This window comes from Nerophis ophidion, linkage group LG06, assembly GCF_033978795.1.
Source record: "Nerophis ophidion isolate RoL-2023_Sa linkage group LG06, RoL_Noph_v1.0, whole genome shotgun sequence".
NCBI lineage: Eukaryota > Metazoa > Chordata > Actinopteri > Syngnathiformes > Syngnathidae > Nerophis > Nerophis ophidion.
In genome coordinates this window covers 75,284,801-75,303,080 of record NC_084616.1, presented here as the reverse complement: position 1 = coordinate 75,303,080, position 18,280 = coordinate 75,284,801, and the positions used below count along the sequence as shown (strand labels likewise).

At 36.0% G+C, this 18,280-nt stretch overlaps 1 protein-coding gene and 1 long non-coding RNA gene across 3 annotated transcripts in view; one reads left to right on the top strand and one right to left on the bottom strand.

The window, feature by feature from the left end:
- The window catches only part of LOC133555243 (uncharacterized), a 19,653-nt gene extending 5,280 nt beyond the window's left edge, over positions 1 to 14,373 (bottom strand). The window contains exon 1 of the long non-coding RNA XR_009807303.1: positions 13,215 to 14,373. This is a non-coding gene — a long non-coding RNA (uncharacterized LOC133555243). The remainder of the gene's footprint in view (positions 1 to 13,214) is intronic.
- Positions 1 to 15,452, top strand: part of si:dkey-72l14.3 (Glyco_hydro_56 domain-containing protein) — an 85,678-nt gene extending 70,226 nt beyond the window's left edge. Inside the window, exon 7 of one of the 2 annotated variants that reach the window (XM_061904848.1) lies at positions 13,661 to 15,452. In XM_061904848.1, the coding sequence (XP_061760832.1) occupies positions 13,661 to 13,999 (339 nt within the window). In that variant the 3' untranslated portion in view covers positions 14,000 to 15,452. The remainder of the gene's footprint in view (positions 1 to 13,660) is intronic. The other variant, XM_061904849.1, reaches the window with a different exon arrangement.
- Positions 15,453 to 18,280: the final 2,828 nt, after the last annotated feature.

Below are 18,280 nucleotides of genomic sequence, written 5' to 3'. Positions count from 1 at the left end.
CTGGAGCCGTAAACAATTAAAAGCCATATTACATACAGATAGTGTGTCGTGAGATATAAATTGAATTAAGAGGACTTAAAAAAAACTAAATGAGCTCAAATATAGCAACAAATGAGGGATAATGATGCAATATGTACATAAAAGTAGCCTAAATAGCATGTTAGCATCGATTAGCTTGCAGTCATTCAGGGACCAAATATGTCTGATTAGCACTCCACACAAGTCAATAACATCAACAAAACTCAATTTTGTGCATTCATGCACAACGTTAAAAGTTTGGTGGACCAAATGAGACAGAAAAACAAGAGGCATAAAACACGTCTTAGAAAGTCGGAGAAAGTTGTACATGTAAACCAGGGGTCGGCAACCCAAATGCTGAAAGAGCCATATTTGGACCAATAATACAAAATCAATGTCTGGAGCCGCAAAAAATTAAAAGCCATATTACATACAGATAGTGTGTCGTGAGATAAAAATTGAATTAAGAGGACTTAAAGAAAACTAAATGAGCTCAAATATAGCTACAAATGAGGCATAATGATGCAATATGTACATAAAACTAGCCTAAATAGCATGTTAGCATCGATTAGCTTGCAGTCATTCAGTGACCAAATATGTCTGATTAGCACTCCACACAAGTCAATAACATCAACAAAACTCACCGTTGTGCATTCATGCTCAACGTTAAAAGTTTGGTGGACAAAATGAGACAGAAAAACAAGAGGCATAAAACACGTCTTAGAAAGTCGGAGAAAGTTGTACATGTAAACCAGGGGTCGGCAACCCAAAATGCTGAAAGAGCCATATTTGGACCAATAATACAAAAACAATGTCTGGAGCCGCAAAAAAATAAAAGCCATATTACATACAGATAGTGTGTCGTGAGATATAAATTGAATTAAGAGGACTTAAAAAAAACTAAATGAGCTCAAATATAGCAACAAATGAGGGATAATGATGCAATATGTACATAAAACTAGCCTAAATAGCATGTTAGCATCGATTAGCTTGCAGTCATTCAGGGACCAAATATGTCTGATTAGCACTCCACACAAGTCAATAACATCAACAAAACTCAATTTTGTGCATTCATGCACAACGTTAAAAGTTTGGTGGACCAAATGAGACAGAAAAACAAGAGGCATAAAACACGTCTTAGAAAGTCGGAGAAAGTTGTACATGTAAACCAGGGGTCGGCAACCCAAAATGCTGAAAGAGCCATATTGGACCAAAAATACAAAAACAAATCTGTCTGGAGCCGCAAACAATTAAAAGCCATATTACATACAGATAGTGTGTCGTGAGATAAAAATTGAATTAAGAGGACTTAAAAAAAACTAAATGAGCTCAAATATAGCTACAAATGAGGCATAATGATGCAATATGTACATATAGCTAGCCTAAATAGCATGTTAGCATCGATTAGCTTGCAGTCATGCAGGGACCAAATATGTCTGATTAGCACTCCACACAAGTCAATAACATCAACAAAACTCACCTTAGTGCATTCACGCACAACATTAAAAGTTTGGTGGACAAAATGAGACAGAAAAAGAAGTGACATAAAACACGTCCTAGAAAGTCAGAGAAAGTTATACATGTAAACAAACTATGGTGAGTTCAAGGACGCCAAAAATAGTAGGACAAAACGGCGCTCGCGAAATACTGGGATCGGTGAAGCATGTTTAATAAAAAGTGTGCTTTATAACAATTAGGGAGGTTTGTGTCATATGTTTGTCCTCCTACAGAAACAAAAACAAAAACAAAAAATATATTTCTATATTTTTTTCCCCTCATCTTTTTCCATTTTTCATTCAGTTTTGAAAAAGCTCCAGAGAGCCACTAGGATGGCGCTAAAGAGCCGTGGGTTGCCGACCCCTGGCTTAGAGAATGAAGTGAATTATATTTATATAGCGCTTTTTCTCTTTTGACTAAAAGCGCTTTACATAGTGAAACCCGATATCTGAGTTACATTTTTTTTTTTTTTTTTTTTAAACCAGTGTGGGTGGCAGTGGGAGCAGGTGGGTAAAGTGTCTTGCCCAAGGACACAACGGCAGTGACTAGGTTGGCAGAAGCGGGGATTGAACCTGCAACCCTCAAGTTGCTGGCACGGCCGCTCTACCAAACGAGCTATACCGCCCTTGAGTGGTATGAGTGCTTGAAACTCTGCATGTCAACATCACCGGCCAGTGCCACACCCAAAAAATGCCTAAACAACTATTTACACATCAACACCATATGAAAAAAAAAGTCAACAACAGAAGGAGATAACGTCTGCAGGAACCTACCACATAGTGAAGGACATACACTATTTGATTTCCTTTTATGCAGCTCATTTTTATTTAGCAGTTATTGAAATATCTTGTGTGACATCATGCACAAAAGTGCACTTCAATTGTTTTTAACTATTGTAGTGGCGTTCTGTACAAAAAGTAAACTTTAAAGTTAGTGTTGTTTTGATATCTTGGTGACATCATGCACAAAAGTGCACTTTAATTGTTTTTAACTATTGTAGTGGCGTTCTGTACAAAAAGTAAACTTTAAAGTTAGAGTTGTTTTAATATCATCTTGGTGACATCATGCACAAAAGTGCACTTTAATTGTTTTTAACTATTGTAGTGGTGTTCTGTACAAAAAGTAAACTTTAAAGTTAGTGTTGTTTTGATATCATCTTGGTGACATCATGCACAAAAGTGCACTTTAATTGTTTTTAACTATTGTAGTGGCGTTCTGTACAAAAAGTAAACTTTAAAGTTAGTGTTGTTTTGATATCATCTTGGTGACATCATGCACAAAAGTGCACTTTAATTGTTTTTAACTATTGTAGTGGCGTTCTGTACAAAAAGTAAACTTTAAAGTTAGTGTTGTTTTGATATCATCTTGGTGACATCATGCACAAAAGTGCACTTTAATTGTTTTTAACTATTGTAGTGGCGTTCTGTACAAAAAGTAAACTTTAAAGTTAGTGTTGTTTTGATATCATCTTGGTGACATCATGCACAAAAGTGCACTTTAATTGTTTTTAACTATTGTAGTGGTGTTCTGTACAAAAAGTAAACTTTAAAGTTAGTGTTGTTTTAATATCATCTTGGTGACATGCACAAAAGTGCACTTTAATTGTTTTTAACTATTGTAGTGGCGTTCTGTACAAAAAGTAAACTTTAAAGTTGGTGTTGTTTTGATATCATCTTGGGGACATCATGCACAAAAGTGCACTTTAATTGTTTTTAACTATTGTAGTGGTGTTCTGTACAAAAAGTAAACTTTAAAGTTAGTGTTGTTTTGATATCATCTTGGTGACATCATGCACAAAAGTGCACTTTAATTGTTTTTAACTATTGTAGTGGCGTTCTGTACAAAAAGTAAACTTTAAAGTTAGTGTTGTTTTGATATCATCTTGGTGACATCATGCACAAAAGTGCACTTTAATTGTTTTTAACTATTGTAGTGGCGTTCTGTACAAAAAGTAAACTTTAAAGTTGGTGTTGTTTTGATATCATCTTGGTGACATCATGCACAAAAGTGCACTTTAATTGTTTTTAACTATTGTAGTGGTGTTCTGTACAAAAAGTAAACTTTAAAATTAGTGTTGTTTTGATATCATCTTGGTGACATCATGCACAAAAGTGCACTTTAATTGTTTTTAACTATTGTAGTGGCGTTCTGTACAAAAAGTAAACTTTAAAGTTGGTGTTGTTTTGATATCATCTTGGTGACATCATGCACAAAAGTGCACTTTAATTGTTTTTAACCATTGTAGTGGCGTGCTGTACAAAAAGTAAACTTTAAAGTTAGTGTTGTTTTGATATCATCTTGGTGACATCATGCACAAAAGTGCACTTTAATGGTTTTTAACTATTGTAGTGGCGTTCTGTACAAAAAGTAAACTTTGAAGTTAGTGTTGTTTTGATATCATCTTGGTGACATCATGCACAAAAGTGCACTTTAATTGTTTTTAACTATTGTAGTGGCGTTCTGTACAAAAAGTAAACTTTAAAGTTAGTGTTGTTTTAATATCATCTTGGTGACATCATGCACAAAAGTGCACTTTAATTGTTTTTAACTATTGTAGTGGTGTTCTGTACAAAAAGTAAACTTTAAAGTTGGTGTTGTTTTGATATCATCTTGGTGACATCATGCACAAAAGTGCACTTTAATTGTTTTTAACTATTGTAGTGGCGTTCTGTACAAAAAGTAAACTTTAAAGTTAGTGTTGTTTTGATATCATCTTGGTGACATCATGCACAAAAGTGCACTTTAATTGTTTTTAACTATTGTAGTGGCGTTCTGTACAAAAAGTAAACTTTAAAGTTGGTGTTGTTTTGATATCATCTTGGTGACATCATGCACAAAAGTGCACTTTAATTGTTTTTAACTATTGTAGTGGCGTTCTGTACAAAAAGTAAACTTTAAAGTTAGTGTTGTTTTAATATCATCTTGGTGACATCATGCACAAAAGTGCACTTTAATTGTTTTTAACTATTGTAGTGGCGTGCTGTACAAAAAGTAAACTTTAAAGTTAGTGTTGTTTTAATATCATCTTGGTGACATGCACAAAAGTGCACTTTAATTGTTTTTAACTATTGTAGTGGCGTTCTGTACAAAAAGTAAACTTTAAAGTTGGTGTTGTTTTGATATCATCTTGGGGACATCATGCACAAAAGTGCACTTTAATTGTTTTTAACTATTGTAGTGGTGTTCTGTACAAAAAGTAAACTTTAAAGTTAGTGTTGTTTTGATATCATCTTGGTGACATCATGCACAAAAGTGCACTTTAATTGTTTTTAACTATTGTAGTGGCGTTCTGTACAAAAAGTAAACTTTAAAGTTAGTGTTGTTTTGATATCATCTTGGTGACATCATGCACAAAAGTGCACTTTAATTGTTTTTAACTATTGTAGTGGCGTTCTGTACAAAAAGTAAACTTTAAAGTTGGTGTTGTTTTGATATCATCTTGGTGACATCATGCACAAAAGTGCACTTTAATTGTTTTTAACTATTGTAGTGGCGTTCTGTACAAAAAGTAAACTTTAAAGTTAGTGTTGTTTTAATATCATCTTGGTGACATCATGCACAAAAGTGCACTTTAATTGTTTTTAACTATTGTAGTGGTGTTCTGTACAAAAAGTAAACTTTAAAGTTGGTGTTGTTTTGATATCATCTTGGTGACATCATGCACAAAAGTGCACTTTAATTGTTTTTAACTATTGTAGTGGCGTTCTGTACAAAAAGTAAACTTTAAAGTTAGTGTTGTTTTAATATCATCTTGGTGACATCATGCACAAAAGTGCACTTTAATTGTTTTTAACTATTGTAGTGGTGTTCTGTACAAAAAGTAAACTTTAAAGTTAGTGTTGTTTTAATATCATCTTGGTGACATCATGCACAAAAGTGCACTTTAATTGTTTTTAACTATTGTAGTGGTGTTCTGTATAAAAAGTAAACTTTAAAGTTAGTGTTGTTTTGATATCATCTTGGTGACATCATGCACAAAAGTGCACTTTGATTGTTTTTAACTATTGTAGTGGCGTTCTGTACAAAAAGTAATCTTTAAAGTTAGTGTTGTTTTGATATCATCTTGGTGACATCATGCACAAAAGTGCACTTTAATTGTTTTTAACTATTGTAGTGGCGTTCTGTACAAAAAGTAAACTTTAAAGTTAGTGTTGTTTTAATATCATCTTGGTGACATCATGCACAAAAGTGCACTTTAATTGTTTTTAACTATTGTAGTGGTGTTCTGTACAAAAAGTAAACTTTAAAGTTAGTGTTGTTTTGATATCATCTTGGTGACATCATGCACAAAAGTGCACTTTAATTGTTTTTAACTATTGTAGTGGTGTTCTGTACAAAAAGTAAACTTTAAAGTTGGTGTTGTTTTGATATCATCTTGGTGACATCATGCACAAAAGTGCACTTTAATTGTTTTTAACTATTGTAGTGGCGTGCTGTACAAAAAGTAAACTTTAAAGTTAGTGTTGTTTTGATATCATCTTGGTGACATAATGCACAAAAGTGCACTTTAATTGTTTTTAACTATTGTAGTGGCGTGCTGTACAAAAAGTAAACTTTAAAGTTAGTGTTGTTTTGATATCATCTTGGTGACATCATGCACAAAAGTGCACTTTAATTGTTTTTAACTATTGTAGTGGCGTTCTGTACAAAAAGTAAACTTTAAAGTTGGTGTTGTTTTGATATCATCTTGGTGACATCATGCACAAAAGTGCACTTTAATTGTTTTTAACTATTGTAGTGGTGTTCTGTACAAAAAGTAAACTTTAAAGTTGGTGTTGTTTTGATATCATCTTGGTGACATCATGCACAAAAGTGCACTTTAATTGTTTTTAACTATTGTAGTGGCGTTCTGTACAAAAAGTAAACTTTAAAGTTAGTGTTGTTTTGATATCATCTTGGTGACATCATGCACAAAAGTGCACTTTAATTGTTTTTAACTATTGTAGTGGCGTTCTGTACAAAAAGTAAACTTTAAAGTTGGTGTTGTTTTGATATCATCTTGGTGACATCATGCACAAAAGTGCACTTTAATTGTTTTTAACTATTGTAGTGGCGTTCTGTACAAAAAGTAAACTTTAAAGTTAGTGTTGTTTTAATATCATCTTGGTGACATCATGCACAAAAGTGCACTTTAATTGTTTTTAACTATTGTAGTGGCGTTCTGTACAAAAAGTAAACTTTAAAGTTAGTGTTGTTTTAATATCATCTTGGTGACATGCACAAAAGTGCACTTTAATTGTTTTTAACTATTGTAGTGGCGTTCTGTACAAAAAGTAAACTTTAAAGTTGGTGTTGTTTTGATATCATCTTGGTGACATCATGCACAAAAGTGCACTTTAATTGTTTTTAACTATTGTAGTGGTGTTCTGTACAAAAAGTAAACTTTAAAGTTAGTGTTGTTTTGATATCATCTTGGTGACATCATGCACAAAAGTGCACTTTAATTGTTTTTAACTATTGTAGTGGCGTTCTGTACAAAAAGTAAACTTTAAAGTTAGTGTTGTTTTGATATCATCTTGGTGACATCATGCACAAAAGTGCACTTTAATTGTTTTTAACTATTGTAGTGGCGTTCTGTACAAAAAGTAAACTTTAAAGTTGGTGTTGTTTTGATATCATCTTGGTGACATCATGCACAAAAGTGCACTTTAATTGTTTTTAACTATTGTAGTGGCGTTCTGTACAAAAAGTAAACTTTAAAGTTAGTGTTGTTTTAATATCATCTTGGTGACATCATGCACAAAAGTGCACTTTAATTGTTTTTAACTATTGTAGTGGTGTTCTGTACAAAAAGTAAACTTTAAAGTTGGTGTTGTTTTGATATCATCTTGGTGACATCATGCACAAAAGTGCACTTTAATTGTTTTTAACTATTGTAGTGGCGTTCTGTACAAAAAGTAAACTTTAAAGTTAGTGTTGTTTTAATATCATCTTGGTGACATCATGCACAAAAGTGCACTTTAATTGTTTTTAACTATTGTAGTGGTGTTCTGTACAAAAAGTAAACTTTAAAGTTAGTGTTGTTTTAATATCATCTTGGTGACATCATGCACAAAAGTGCACTTTAATTGTTTTTAACTATTGTAGTGGTGTTCTGTACAAAAAGTAAACTTTAAAGTTAGTGTTGTTTTGATATCATCTTGGTGACATCATGCACAAAAGTGCACTTTGATTGTTTTTAACTATTGTAGTGGCGTTCTGTACAAAAAGTAAACTTTAAAGTTAGTGTTGTTTTAATATCATCTTGGTGACATCATGCACAAAAGTGCACTTTAATTGTTTTTAACTATTGTAGTGGTGTTCTGTACAAAAAGTAAACTTTAAAGTTAGTGTTGTTTTGATATCATCTTGGTGACATCATGCACAAAAGTGCACTTTAATTGTTTTTAACTATTGTAGTGGTGTTCTGTACAAAAAGTAAACTTTAAAGTTGGTGTTGTTTTGATATCATCTTGGTGACATCATGCACAAAAGTGCACTTTAATTGTTTTTAACTATTGTAGTGGCGTGCTGTACAAAAAGTAAACTTTAAAGTTAGTGTTGTTTTGATATCATCTTGGTGACATAATGCACAAAAGTGCACTTTAATTGTTTTTAACTATTGTAGTGGCGTGCTGTACAAAAAGTAAACTTTAAAGTTAGTGTTGTTTTGATATCATCTTGGTGACATCATGCACAAAAGTGCACTTTAATTGTTTTTAACTATTGTAGTGGCGTTCTGTACAAAAAGTAAACTTTAAAGTTGGTGTTGTTTTGATATCATCTTGGTGACATCATGCACAAAAGTGCACTTTAATTGTTTTTAACTATTGTAGTGGCGTTCTGTACAAAAAGTAAACTTTAAAGTTAGTGTTGTTTTAATATCATCTTGGTGACATCATGCACAAAAGTGCACTTTAATTGTTTTTAAATATTGTAGTGGTGTTCTGTACAAAAAGTAAACTTTAAAGTTAGTGTTGTTTTGATATCATCTTGGTGACATCATGCACAAAAGTGCACTTTAATTGTTTTTAACTATTGTAGTGGCGTTCTGTACAAAAAGTAAACTTTAAAGTTGGTGTTGTTTTGATATCATCTTGGTGACATCATGCACAAAAGTGCACTTTAATTGTTTTTAACTATTGTAGTGGCGTTCTGTACAAAAAGTAATCTTTAAAGTTGGTGTTGTTTTGATATCATCTTGGTGACATCATGCACTAAAGTGCACTTTAATTGTTTTTAACTATTGTAGTGGCGTTCTGTACAAAAAGTAAACTTTAAAGTTGGTGTTGTTTTGATATCATCTTGGTGACATCATGCACAAAAGTGCACTTTAATTGTTTTTAACTATTGTAGTGGCGTTCTGTACAAAAAGTAAACTTTAAAGTTAGTGTTGTTTTGATATCATCTTGGTGACATCATGCACAAAAGTGCACTTTAATTGTTTTTAACTATTGTAGTGGCGTGCTGTACAAAAAGTAAACTTTAAAGTTAGTGTTGTTTTGATATCATCTTGGTGACATCATGCACAAAAGTGCACTTTAATTGTTTTTAACTATTGTAGTGGCGTTCTGTACAAAAAGTAAACTTTAAAGTTAGTGTTGTTTTGATATCATCTTGGTGACATCATGCACAAAAGTGCACTTTAATGGTTTTTAACTATTGTAGTGGCGTTCTGTACAAAAAGTAAACTTTAAAGTTGGTGTTGTTTTGATATCATCTTGGTGACATCATGCACAAAAGTGCACTTTAATTGTTTTTAACTATTGTAGTGGCGTTCTGTACAAAAAGTAAACTTTAAAGTTAGTGTTGTTTTGATATCATCTTGGTGACATCATGCACAAAAGTGCACTTTAATTGTTTTTAACTATTGTAGTGGCGTGCTGTACAAAAAGTAAACTTTAAAGTTAGTGTTGTTTTGATATCATCTTGGTGACATCATGCACAAAAGTGCACTTTAATTGTTTTTAACTATTGTAGTGGCGTTCTGTACAAAAAGTAAACTTTAAAGTTGGTGTTGTTTTGATATCATCTTGGTGACATCATGCACAAAAGTGCACTTTAATGGTTTTTAACTATTGTAGTGGCCTTCTGTACAAAAAGTAAACTTTAAAGTTAGTGTTGTTTTGATATCATCTAGGTGACATCATGCACAAAAGTGCACTTTAATTGTTTTTAACTATTGTAGTGGCGTTCTGTACAAAAAGTAAACTTTGAAGTTAGTGTTGTTTTGATATCATCTTGGTGACATCATGCACAAAAGTGCACTTTAATTGTTTTTCTTGTAGTGGCGTTCTGTACAAAAAGTAAACTTTAAAGTTAGGGTTGTTTTGATATCATCTTGGTGACATCATGCACAAAAGTGCACTTTAATTGTTTTTAACTATTGTAGTGGCGTTCTGTACAAAAAGTAAACTTTAAAGTTAGTGTTGTTTTGATATCATCTTGGTGACATCATGCACAAAAGTGCACTTTAATGGTTTTTAACTATTGTAGTGGCGTTCTGTACAAAAAGTAAACTTTAAAGTTGGTGTTGTTTTGATATCATCTTGGTGACATCATGCACAAAAGTGCACTTTAATTGTTTTTAACTATTGTAGTGGCGTTCTGTACAAAAAGTAAACTTTAAAGTTAGTGTTGTTTTGATATCATCTTGGTGACATCATGCACAAAAGTGCACTTTAATTGTTTTTAACTATTGTAGTGGCGTGCTGTACAAAAAGTAAACTTTAAAGTTAGTGTTGTTTTGATATCATCTTGGTGACATCATGCACAAAAGTGCACTTTAATTGTTTTTAACTATTGTAGTGGCGTTCTGTACAAAAAGTAAACTTTAAAGTTGGTGTTGTTTTGATATCATCTTGGTGACATCATGCACAAAAGTGCACTTTAATGGTTTTTAACTATTGTAGTGGCCTTCTGTACAAAAAGTAAACTTTAAAGTTAGTGTTGTTTTGATATCATCTAGGTGACATCATGCACAAAAGTGCACTTTAATTGTTTTTAACTATTGTAGTGGCGTTCTGTACAAAAAGTAAACTTTGAAGTTAGTGTTGTTTTGATATCATCTTGGTGACATCATGCACAAAAGTGCACTTTAATTGTTTTTCTTGTAGTGGCGTGCTGTACAAAAAGTAAACTTTAAAGTTAGGGTTGTTTTGATATCATCTTGGTGACATCATGCACAAAAGTGCACTTTAATTGTTTTTAACTATTGTAGTGGCGTTCTGTACAAAAAGTAAACTTTAAAGTTAGTGTTGTTTTGATATCATCTTGGTGACATCATGCACAAAAGTGCACTTTAATGGTTTTTAACTATTGTAGTGGCGTTCTGTACAAAAAGTAAACTTTAAAGTTGGTGTTGTTTTGATATCATCTTGGTGACATCATGCACAAAAGTGCACTTTAATTGTTTTTAACTATTGTAGTGGCGTTCTGTACAAAAAGTAAACTTTAAAGTTAGTGTTGTTTTGATATCATCTTGGTGACATCATGCACAAAAGTGCACTTTAATTGTTTTTAACTATTGTAGTGGCGTGCTGTACAAAAAGTAAACTTTAAAGTTAGTGTTGTTTTGATATCATCTTGGTGACATCATGCACAAAAGTGCACTTTAATTGTTTTTAACTATTGTAGTGGCGTTCTGTACAAAAAGTAAACTTTAAAGTTGGTGTTGTTTTGATATCATCTTGGTGACATCATGCACAAAAGTGCACTAATAGCTTGTTTTAAAATGTCTCTGACAATCTCGCACTTTCTATTTTGAAATGACATGAATGTTTGTGCCGCTGCTTAATAACTGTTTAATAAATACAGTTTTAGTTGTGATTTCCCTCTCTGCATGAAAGTTTAAAAGTAGCATATATTAATGCAGTATGAAGAAGAATGTTTTAATGTAGACACATAGAATCATCATACTGCTGTGATTATATGCATCAAGTGTTCATTCAAGGCTAAGGAAAAATATCGAGATATATATCGTGTATCGTGACATGACCTAAAAATATCGAGATATTAATAAAAGGCCATATGGCCCAGCCCTACCTCAATGGACGTCATATTTCAAGCATAATGTTTAGGTTGTTGAACTTTAAAATAACGGAAAGATGCTTCCTTTGTCAAGACATTGCATGATAGGCTGCTATGCCTCTATGTAGAATATCTGGGTGTTTTTTTTTGCGTACTGCATGGTAAACTGCATGCTATTAGCTTCATTAGTTAATTTCACTAAATGAGGGCAGACATCTTGCAAAATCTTGTTGTTCATTGATGTTTAAAGGCCTACTGAAAGCCACTACTAGCGACCACGCAGTATGATAGTTTATATATCAATGATGAAATATTAACATTGCAACACATGCCAATACGGCCTTTTTAGTTTGCTAAATTGCAATTTGAAATTTCCCGCGAAGTATCCTGTTGAAAACGTCGCGGTATGATGACGTGTGCGTTTGACGTCTCGCTCCAAGCTATAAGTAGTCTGCTTTAATCGCATAATTACACAGTATTCTGGACATCTGTGTTGCTGAATCTTTTGCAATTTGTTCAATTAAAAATGGAGAAGTCAAAGTAGAAAGATGGAGGTGGGAAGGTTTTAGCCTTTAGCCACACACACACAGCCGGTGTTTCCTTGTTTAAAATTCCCGAAGATGAAGCTTTACTATGGAACAGAGCGGTCAAGCGAACATGGATCCAGACCACATGTCAACCGGCAGGTTTCGGTGAGAAAATTGTGGTAATAAGTCGGCTCTTACCGTAGACATGAGCGGAGCTCAGACTATTACCTCCTCCCACCGGAAACACTGGCGGTCACCACACTCCTCCGACTTTCAGGTACTATATAATTTCACTAAAACACTAGTAACACAATAGGCAAATAAGGGATTTTCCAGAATTATCCTAGTAAATGTGTCTAATAACAACTGAATCGCTTTCACTGCAATCGCCTTTTTTTTTTTCTTCTAGTCCTTCGCTCTCAATATCCTCATCCACGAATCTTTCATCCTCGCTCAAATTAATGGGGAAAATGTCGCTTTCTCGGTCCGAATCGCTCTAGCTTCTGGTGGCCATGATTGTAAACAATGTTCAGATGTGAGCAGCTCCACAACCCGTGACGTCACGCGCACATCGTCTGCTACTTCCGGTAAAGGCAAAGATTTTTTATTAGCGGCCAAAAGTTGCGAACTTTATCGTGGATGTTCTCTACTAAATCCTTTCAGCAAAAATATGGCGATATCGCGAAATGATCAAGTATGACACATAGAATGGACCTGCTATCCCTGTTTGAATAAAAAAATCTAATTTCAGTAGGCCTTTAAATAATTTTCGGTATATCTCGGTTGGTAGAGCGGCCGTGCCAGCAACTTGAGGGTTGCAGGTTCGATTCCCGCTTCTGCCAACCTAGTTCCTGCCGTTGTGTCCTTGGGCAAGACACTTTACCCACCTGCTCCCAGTGGCACCCACACTGGTTTAAATGTAAAAATTAGATATTGGGTTTCACTATGTAAAGCGCTTTGAGTCACTTTGAGAAAAAGCGCTATATAAATATCATTCACTCCACTCACTAGTAAAAGACACTGCATGTTTGCTGCTACGCCTGGCAGAAGACACCCATTTATGATTTTAGCTGGTACTGATTTGGGCCCCTATTTTTTGTAAATTATGAAAACAAATTTCAGTGTACAGCATAAGCACGGTGGAAGAGGGGTTAGTGTGTTTACCTCACAATACGAAGGTCCTGAGTTCAATCCCGGGCTCGGGATCTTTCTGTGTGGAGTTTGCATGTTCTCCCCCGTGACTGCGTGGGTTCCCTCCGGGTACTCCGGCTTCCTCCCACCTCCAAAGACATGCACCTGGGGATAGGTTGATTGGCAACACTAAATGGTCCCTAGTGTGTGAATGTTGTCTATCTGTGTTGGCCCTGTGATGAGGTGGCGACTTGTCCAGGGTGTACGCTGACTTATGCAGAAACGCAGCTGAGTTAGACTCCAGCGACCCCCCGTGACCCCAAAAGGGACAAGCGGTAGAAAATGGCTGAATGGATGGATGTATTTAGCAGTCTAAAACTACTTCTATTGCTCTTCTAAACGGGTATTTGCATAGCTAAGCCCTATCTATCGTCCATTTGCTTAAGTCTTAAATTAAAAAAAAAATTTCCTCCCTGCAGGCGGAGGCAGAAAAAGCCACAGACCAGCCCGACCCTGACGCTAAAGCAGCTGAACCGGACCCCGCCGAGATGTGGAAGAAAGACTTCCAGTGCCAGTGGTACAAGACACCAGACAGGGACGTCTCGGATCAGCAGTCCCCCAAAGACGGGACCTCCATCAAAGGGCCGCTGGAGCAAATTCCCAGAGATCTGAGAGGGACTTTGCCCACTTATACAGCAGCGTCCGTCACAAAAGGTGCCTCTGGGATCGAAGCGAGCGAAAGCGCTTCGGTACCGATGGCCGCGGACCCTGAGATAATTCTGCTGCTGCTGGTGGTTGCTTGTCTGTGTGTGAACTAAAAAAAAAAAAAAAAGCCCAACTCTGGACCCTCGCTGAAGTGCCTTTGAGCAAGATACTGTTGACCAGTTCTGCTCTGGACCATGACCACGTCATTAAATGTTATCTGGATGTGCCAACGCACAGCGGCACTGTCACTTATGTCACTTTTAGGGAATTGAACTGCTCAAAGCACAATAAAGGACGTTATAAAGATCGTCACCAGCAATTTGTGCCCACATGCATGCAGCTACACTTGTTTGTGAACTAGAAATACAAACCCCGTTTCCATATGAGTTGGGAAATTGTGTTAGATGTAAATATAAACAGAATACAATGATTTGCAAATCCTTTTCAACCCATATTCAGTTGAATGCACTACAAAGACAAGATATTTGATGTTCAAACTGATAAACTTTTTTTTTTTTGTAAATAATAATTAACTTAGAATTTCATGGCTGCAACACGTGTCAAAGTAGTTGGGAAAGGGCATGTTCACCACTGTGTTACATCACCTTTTCTTTTAACAACACTCAATAAACGTTTGGGAACTGAGGAAACTAATTGTTGAAGCTTTGAAAGTGGAATTCTTTCCCATTCTTGTTTTATGTAGAGCTTCAGTCGTTCAACAGTCCGGGGTCCCCGTTGTCGTATTTTACGGTTCATAATCCGCCACACATTTTCGATGGGAGACAGGTCTGGACTGCAGGTGGGCCAGGAAAGTACCCACACTCTTTTTTTACAAAACCACGCTGTTGTAACATGTTCCAAATGTGGCCTGGCATTGTCTTGCTGAAATAAGCAGGGGCGTCCATGAAAAAGACAGCGCTTAGATGGCAGCATAATTTGTTCCAGAACAAGTATGTACCTTTCAGCATTAATGTTGCCTTCACAGATGTGTAAGTTACCCATGCCTTGGGCACTAATGCACCCCCATACCATCACAGATTCTGGCTTTTGAACTTTGCGTCGATAACAGTCTGAATGGTTGGCTTCCTCTTTGTTCCGGATGACACGATGTCGAATATTTCCAAAAATAATTTGAAATGTGGACTCGTCAGACCACAGAACACTTTTCCACTTTGCATCAGTCCATCTTAGATGATCTCAGGCCCAGAAAAGCCGGCGGAGTTTCTGGATGTTGTTGATAAATGGCTTTCGCTTTGCATAGTAGAGCTTTAACTTGCACTTACAGATGTAGCGACCAACTGCATTTAGTGATGGAGGTTTTCTGAAGTGTTCCTGAGCCCATGTGGTGGTGATATCCTTTAGAGATTGATGTCGGTTTGTGATACAGTACCGTCTGAGGGATCGAAGGTCACGGTCATTCAATGTTGGTTTCCGGCCATGCCGCTTAAGTGGAGTGATTTCTCCAGATTCTCTGAACCTTTTGATGATATTATGGCGCGTAGATGTTGAAATCCCTAAATTTCTTGCAATTGCACTTTGAGAAACGTTGTTCTTAAACTGTTTGACTATTTGCTCACGCAGTTGTGGACAAAGGGGTGTACATCGCCCCATCCTTTCTTGTGAAAGACTGAGCATTTTTTGGGAAGCTGTTTTTATACCCAATCATGGCACCCACCTGTTCTCAATTAGCCTGCATACCTGTGGGATGTTCCACATAACTGTTTGATGAGCATTCCTCAACTTTATCAGTATTTATTGCCACCTTTCCCAACTTCTTTGTCACGTGTTGCTGGCATCAAATTCTAAAGTTAATTATAATTTGCAAAAAAAAAAATGTTTATCAGTTTGAACATCAAATATGTTGTCTTTGTAGCATATTCAACTGAATATGGGTTGAAAAGGATTTGCAAATCATTGTATTCTGTTTATATTTACATCTAACACAATTTCCCAACGGGGTTTGTATTTGAGCTTTCACCAGTGCTCTAAAACGCTTACGAGCGCGTCCTAAACCCCTGATGGGATTGCTTCCTAATTTAAAACGTGTTTAAAAGACACTCGGGTGACGCTCAATTAATAAGCAGTTTAGTCTGCGCCGTAAAATGCTGGCTGAGCACAGCGACAAAGTTTGACTCACGGAGAGGAAGAAAACACACAAAATGGACTATCATTTGAAAAGATCTGTGCTTATTTGGACACGGCGCCACTTAGTAGTGACAGGAAATAAAAACAAAATGATTGCACATCACATTAATTCACCCGTTTTATAAAAAAAATTCGTACAAAAACTTTGCTGTGAAAACAGCACTTGGCTTTTAAAGGAGTGAAGACGTGGAGTGAGAAGGTAGAGTACCTCCAACTATTAATGAGATTCCTACAATGCCTTTTTCTTGTTTCCTCATGTTCTTTGCAGTGTTTAAAAATAACTAGTTAATCATTTCTAAGCATTTTGTATGGAAAACAATTCTAACTTCAGTTTGTTTTAATGGATTTAACACAGAATGTTCCCTGCTTTGGTATGAATTGTGAAACTCTTCAGTGTTTTATAATGATGCCTCTATTTCAGGGATTCTCAAACTGTGGTACGGGTGCCACTAGTTGGTACGCGGGCTCCATCTCGTGGTACGCCAAAGAATCACTGTATTCAAACCCAGTGTTAACGTTTAAACTGTGTGGAATGTTAGTGAACAAAACGATTAAAGGCCTACTGAAATGAGATGTTCTTATTCAAACGGGGATAGCAGGTCCATTCTATGTGTCATACTTGATCATTTCGCGATATCGCCATATTTTTGCTGAAAGGATTTAGTAGAGAACATCGACGATAAAGTTTGCAACTTTTGGTCGCTAATAAAAAAGCCTTGCCTGTACGGGAAGTAGCAGACGATGTGCGCGTGACGTCACGGGTTGTGGATATCCTCACATCCTCACATTGTTTACAATCATGGCCACCAGCAGCGAGAGCGATTCGGACAGAGAAACAATGAAAATTACACCCAAACACACTCCTTAAATGCCTACTAAAATGAGATGTTCTTATTTAAACGGGGATAGCAGGTCCATTCTATGTGTCATACTTGATCATTTCGCGATATCGCCATATTTTTGCTCAAAGGATTTAGTAGAGAACATCGACGATAAAGTTTGCAACTTTTGGTCGCTAATAAAAAAGCCTTGCCTGTACTTGAAGTAGCAGACGATGTGCGCGTGACGTCACAGGTTGTGGAGCTCCTCACATCTGAACATTGTTTACAATCATATCCACAAGCAGCGAGAGCAATTCGGACTGAGAAAGAGACGATTTCCCCATTAATTTGAGCGAAAATGAAACATTCGTGGATGAGGAAAGTCAGAGTGAAGGACTAAGAATAAAAAAAAATAAAAAAATAAAAAGTCGAGGACAGTGGGAGTGATTCAGATGTTATTAGACACATTTAATAGGATAATTCTGGAAAATGTATTATCTGCTTATTGTGTTACAAGTGTTTTAGTGAGATTATATGGTACCTGAAAGTCGGAGGGGTGTGGTGACCGCCAGTGTCTCCGGTGGGAGGAGGTAAGCTCCGCTCATGTCTACGGGAAGAGCAGACTTATTACCACGATTTTCTCACCGAAACCTGCCGGTTGACATGTGGTCGGGAACCATGTTCGCTTGACCGCTCTGTTCCATAGTAAAGCTTCACCTTCGGGAATGTAAACAAGGAAACACCGGCTGTATTTGTGTTGCTAAAGGCAGCTGCAATGCACCGCTTCCCACCTACATCTTTCTTCTTTGACTTCTCCATTATTAATTGAACAAATTGCAAAAGATTCAGCAACAAATATGTCCAGAATACTGTGTAATTATGCCTTTAAAGCGGACGACTTTTAGCCGTGATCGGTGACGTCACGCGCACGCGTCATCATTCCGCGACGTTTTCAACAGGATATTTCGCGGGAAATTTTAAATTGTAATTTAGTAAACTAAAAAGGCCGTATTGGCATGTGTTGCAATGTTAATATTTCATCATTGATATATAAACTATCAGACTGCGTGGTCGCTAGTAGTGGCTTTCAGTAGGCCTTTAAATATGCGTTAAATAAAACCACTGTCTCATTTTTAAAGAAAATTTCAGCTTACTAGGCTACTGAAATGTAATGTAGGTCATTACGGAGGTACTTACTTAGAGTGTCCGCCCTGATATCGGTAGGTTGTGAGTTCGAACCCCGGCGAGTCATACCAAAGACTGCTTGGCACTCAGCATCAAGGGTTGGAATAGAGGGTTAAATCACCAAAAATGATTCCTGAGCGTGGCCACCGCTGCTGCCCACTGCTCCCCTCACTTCCCAGGGGGTGATCTATCTATAATAAAAAGCACCTGGAAGTTTAAATTTGTACAGGAATGTCAGAAAGA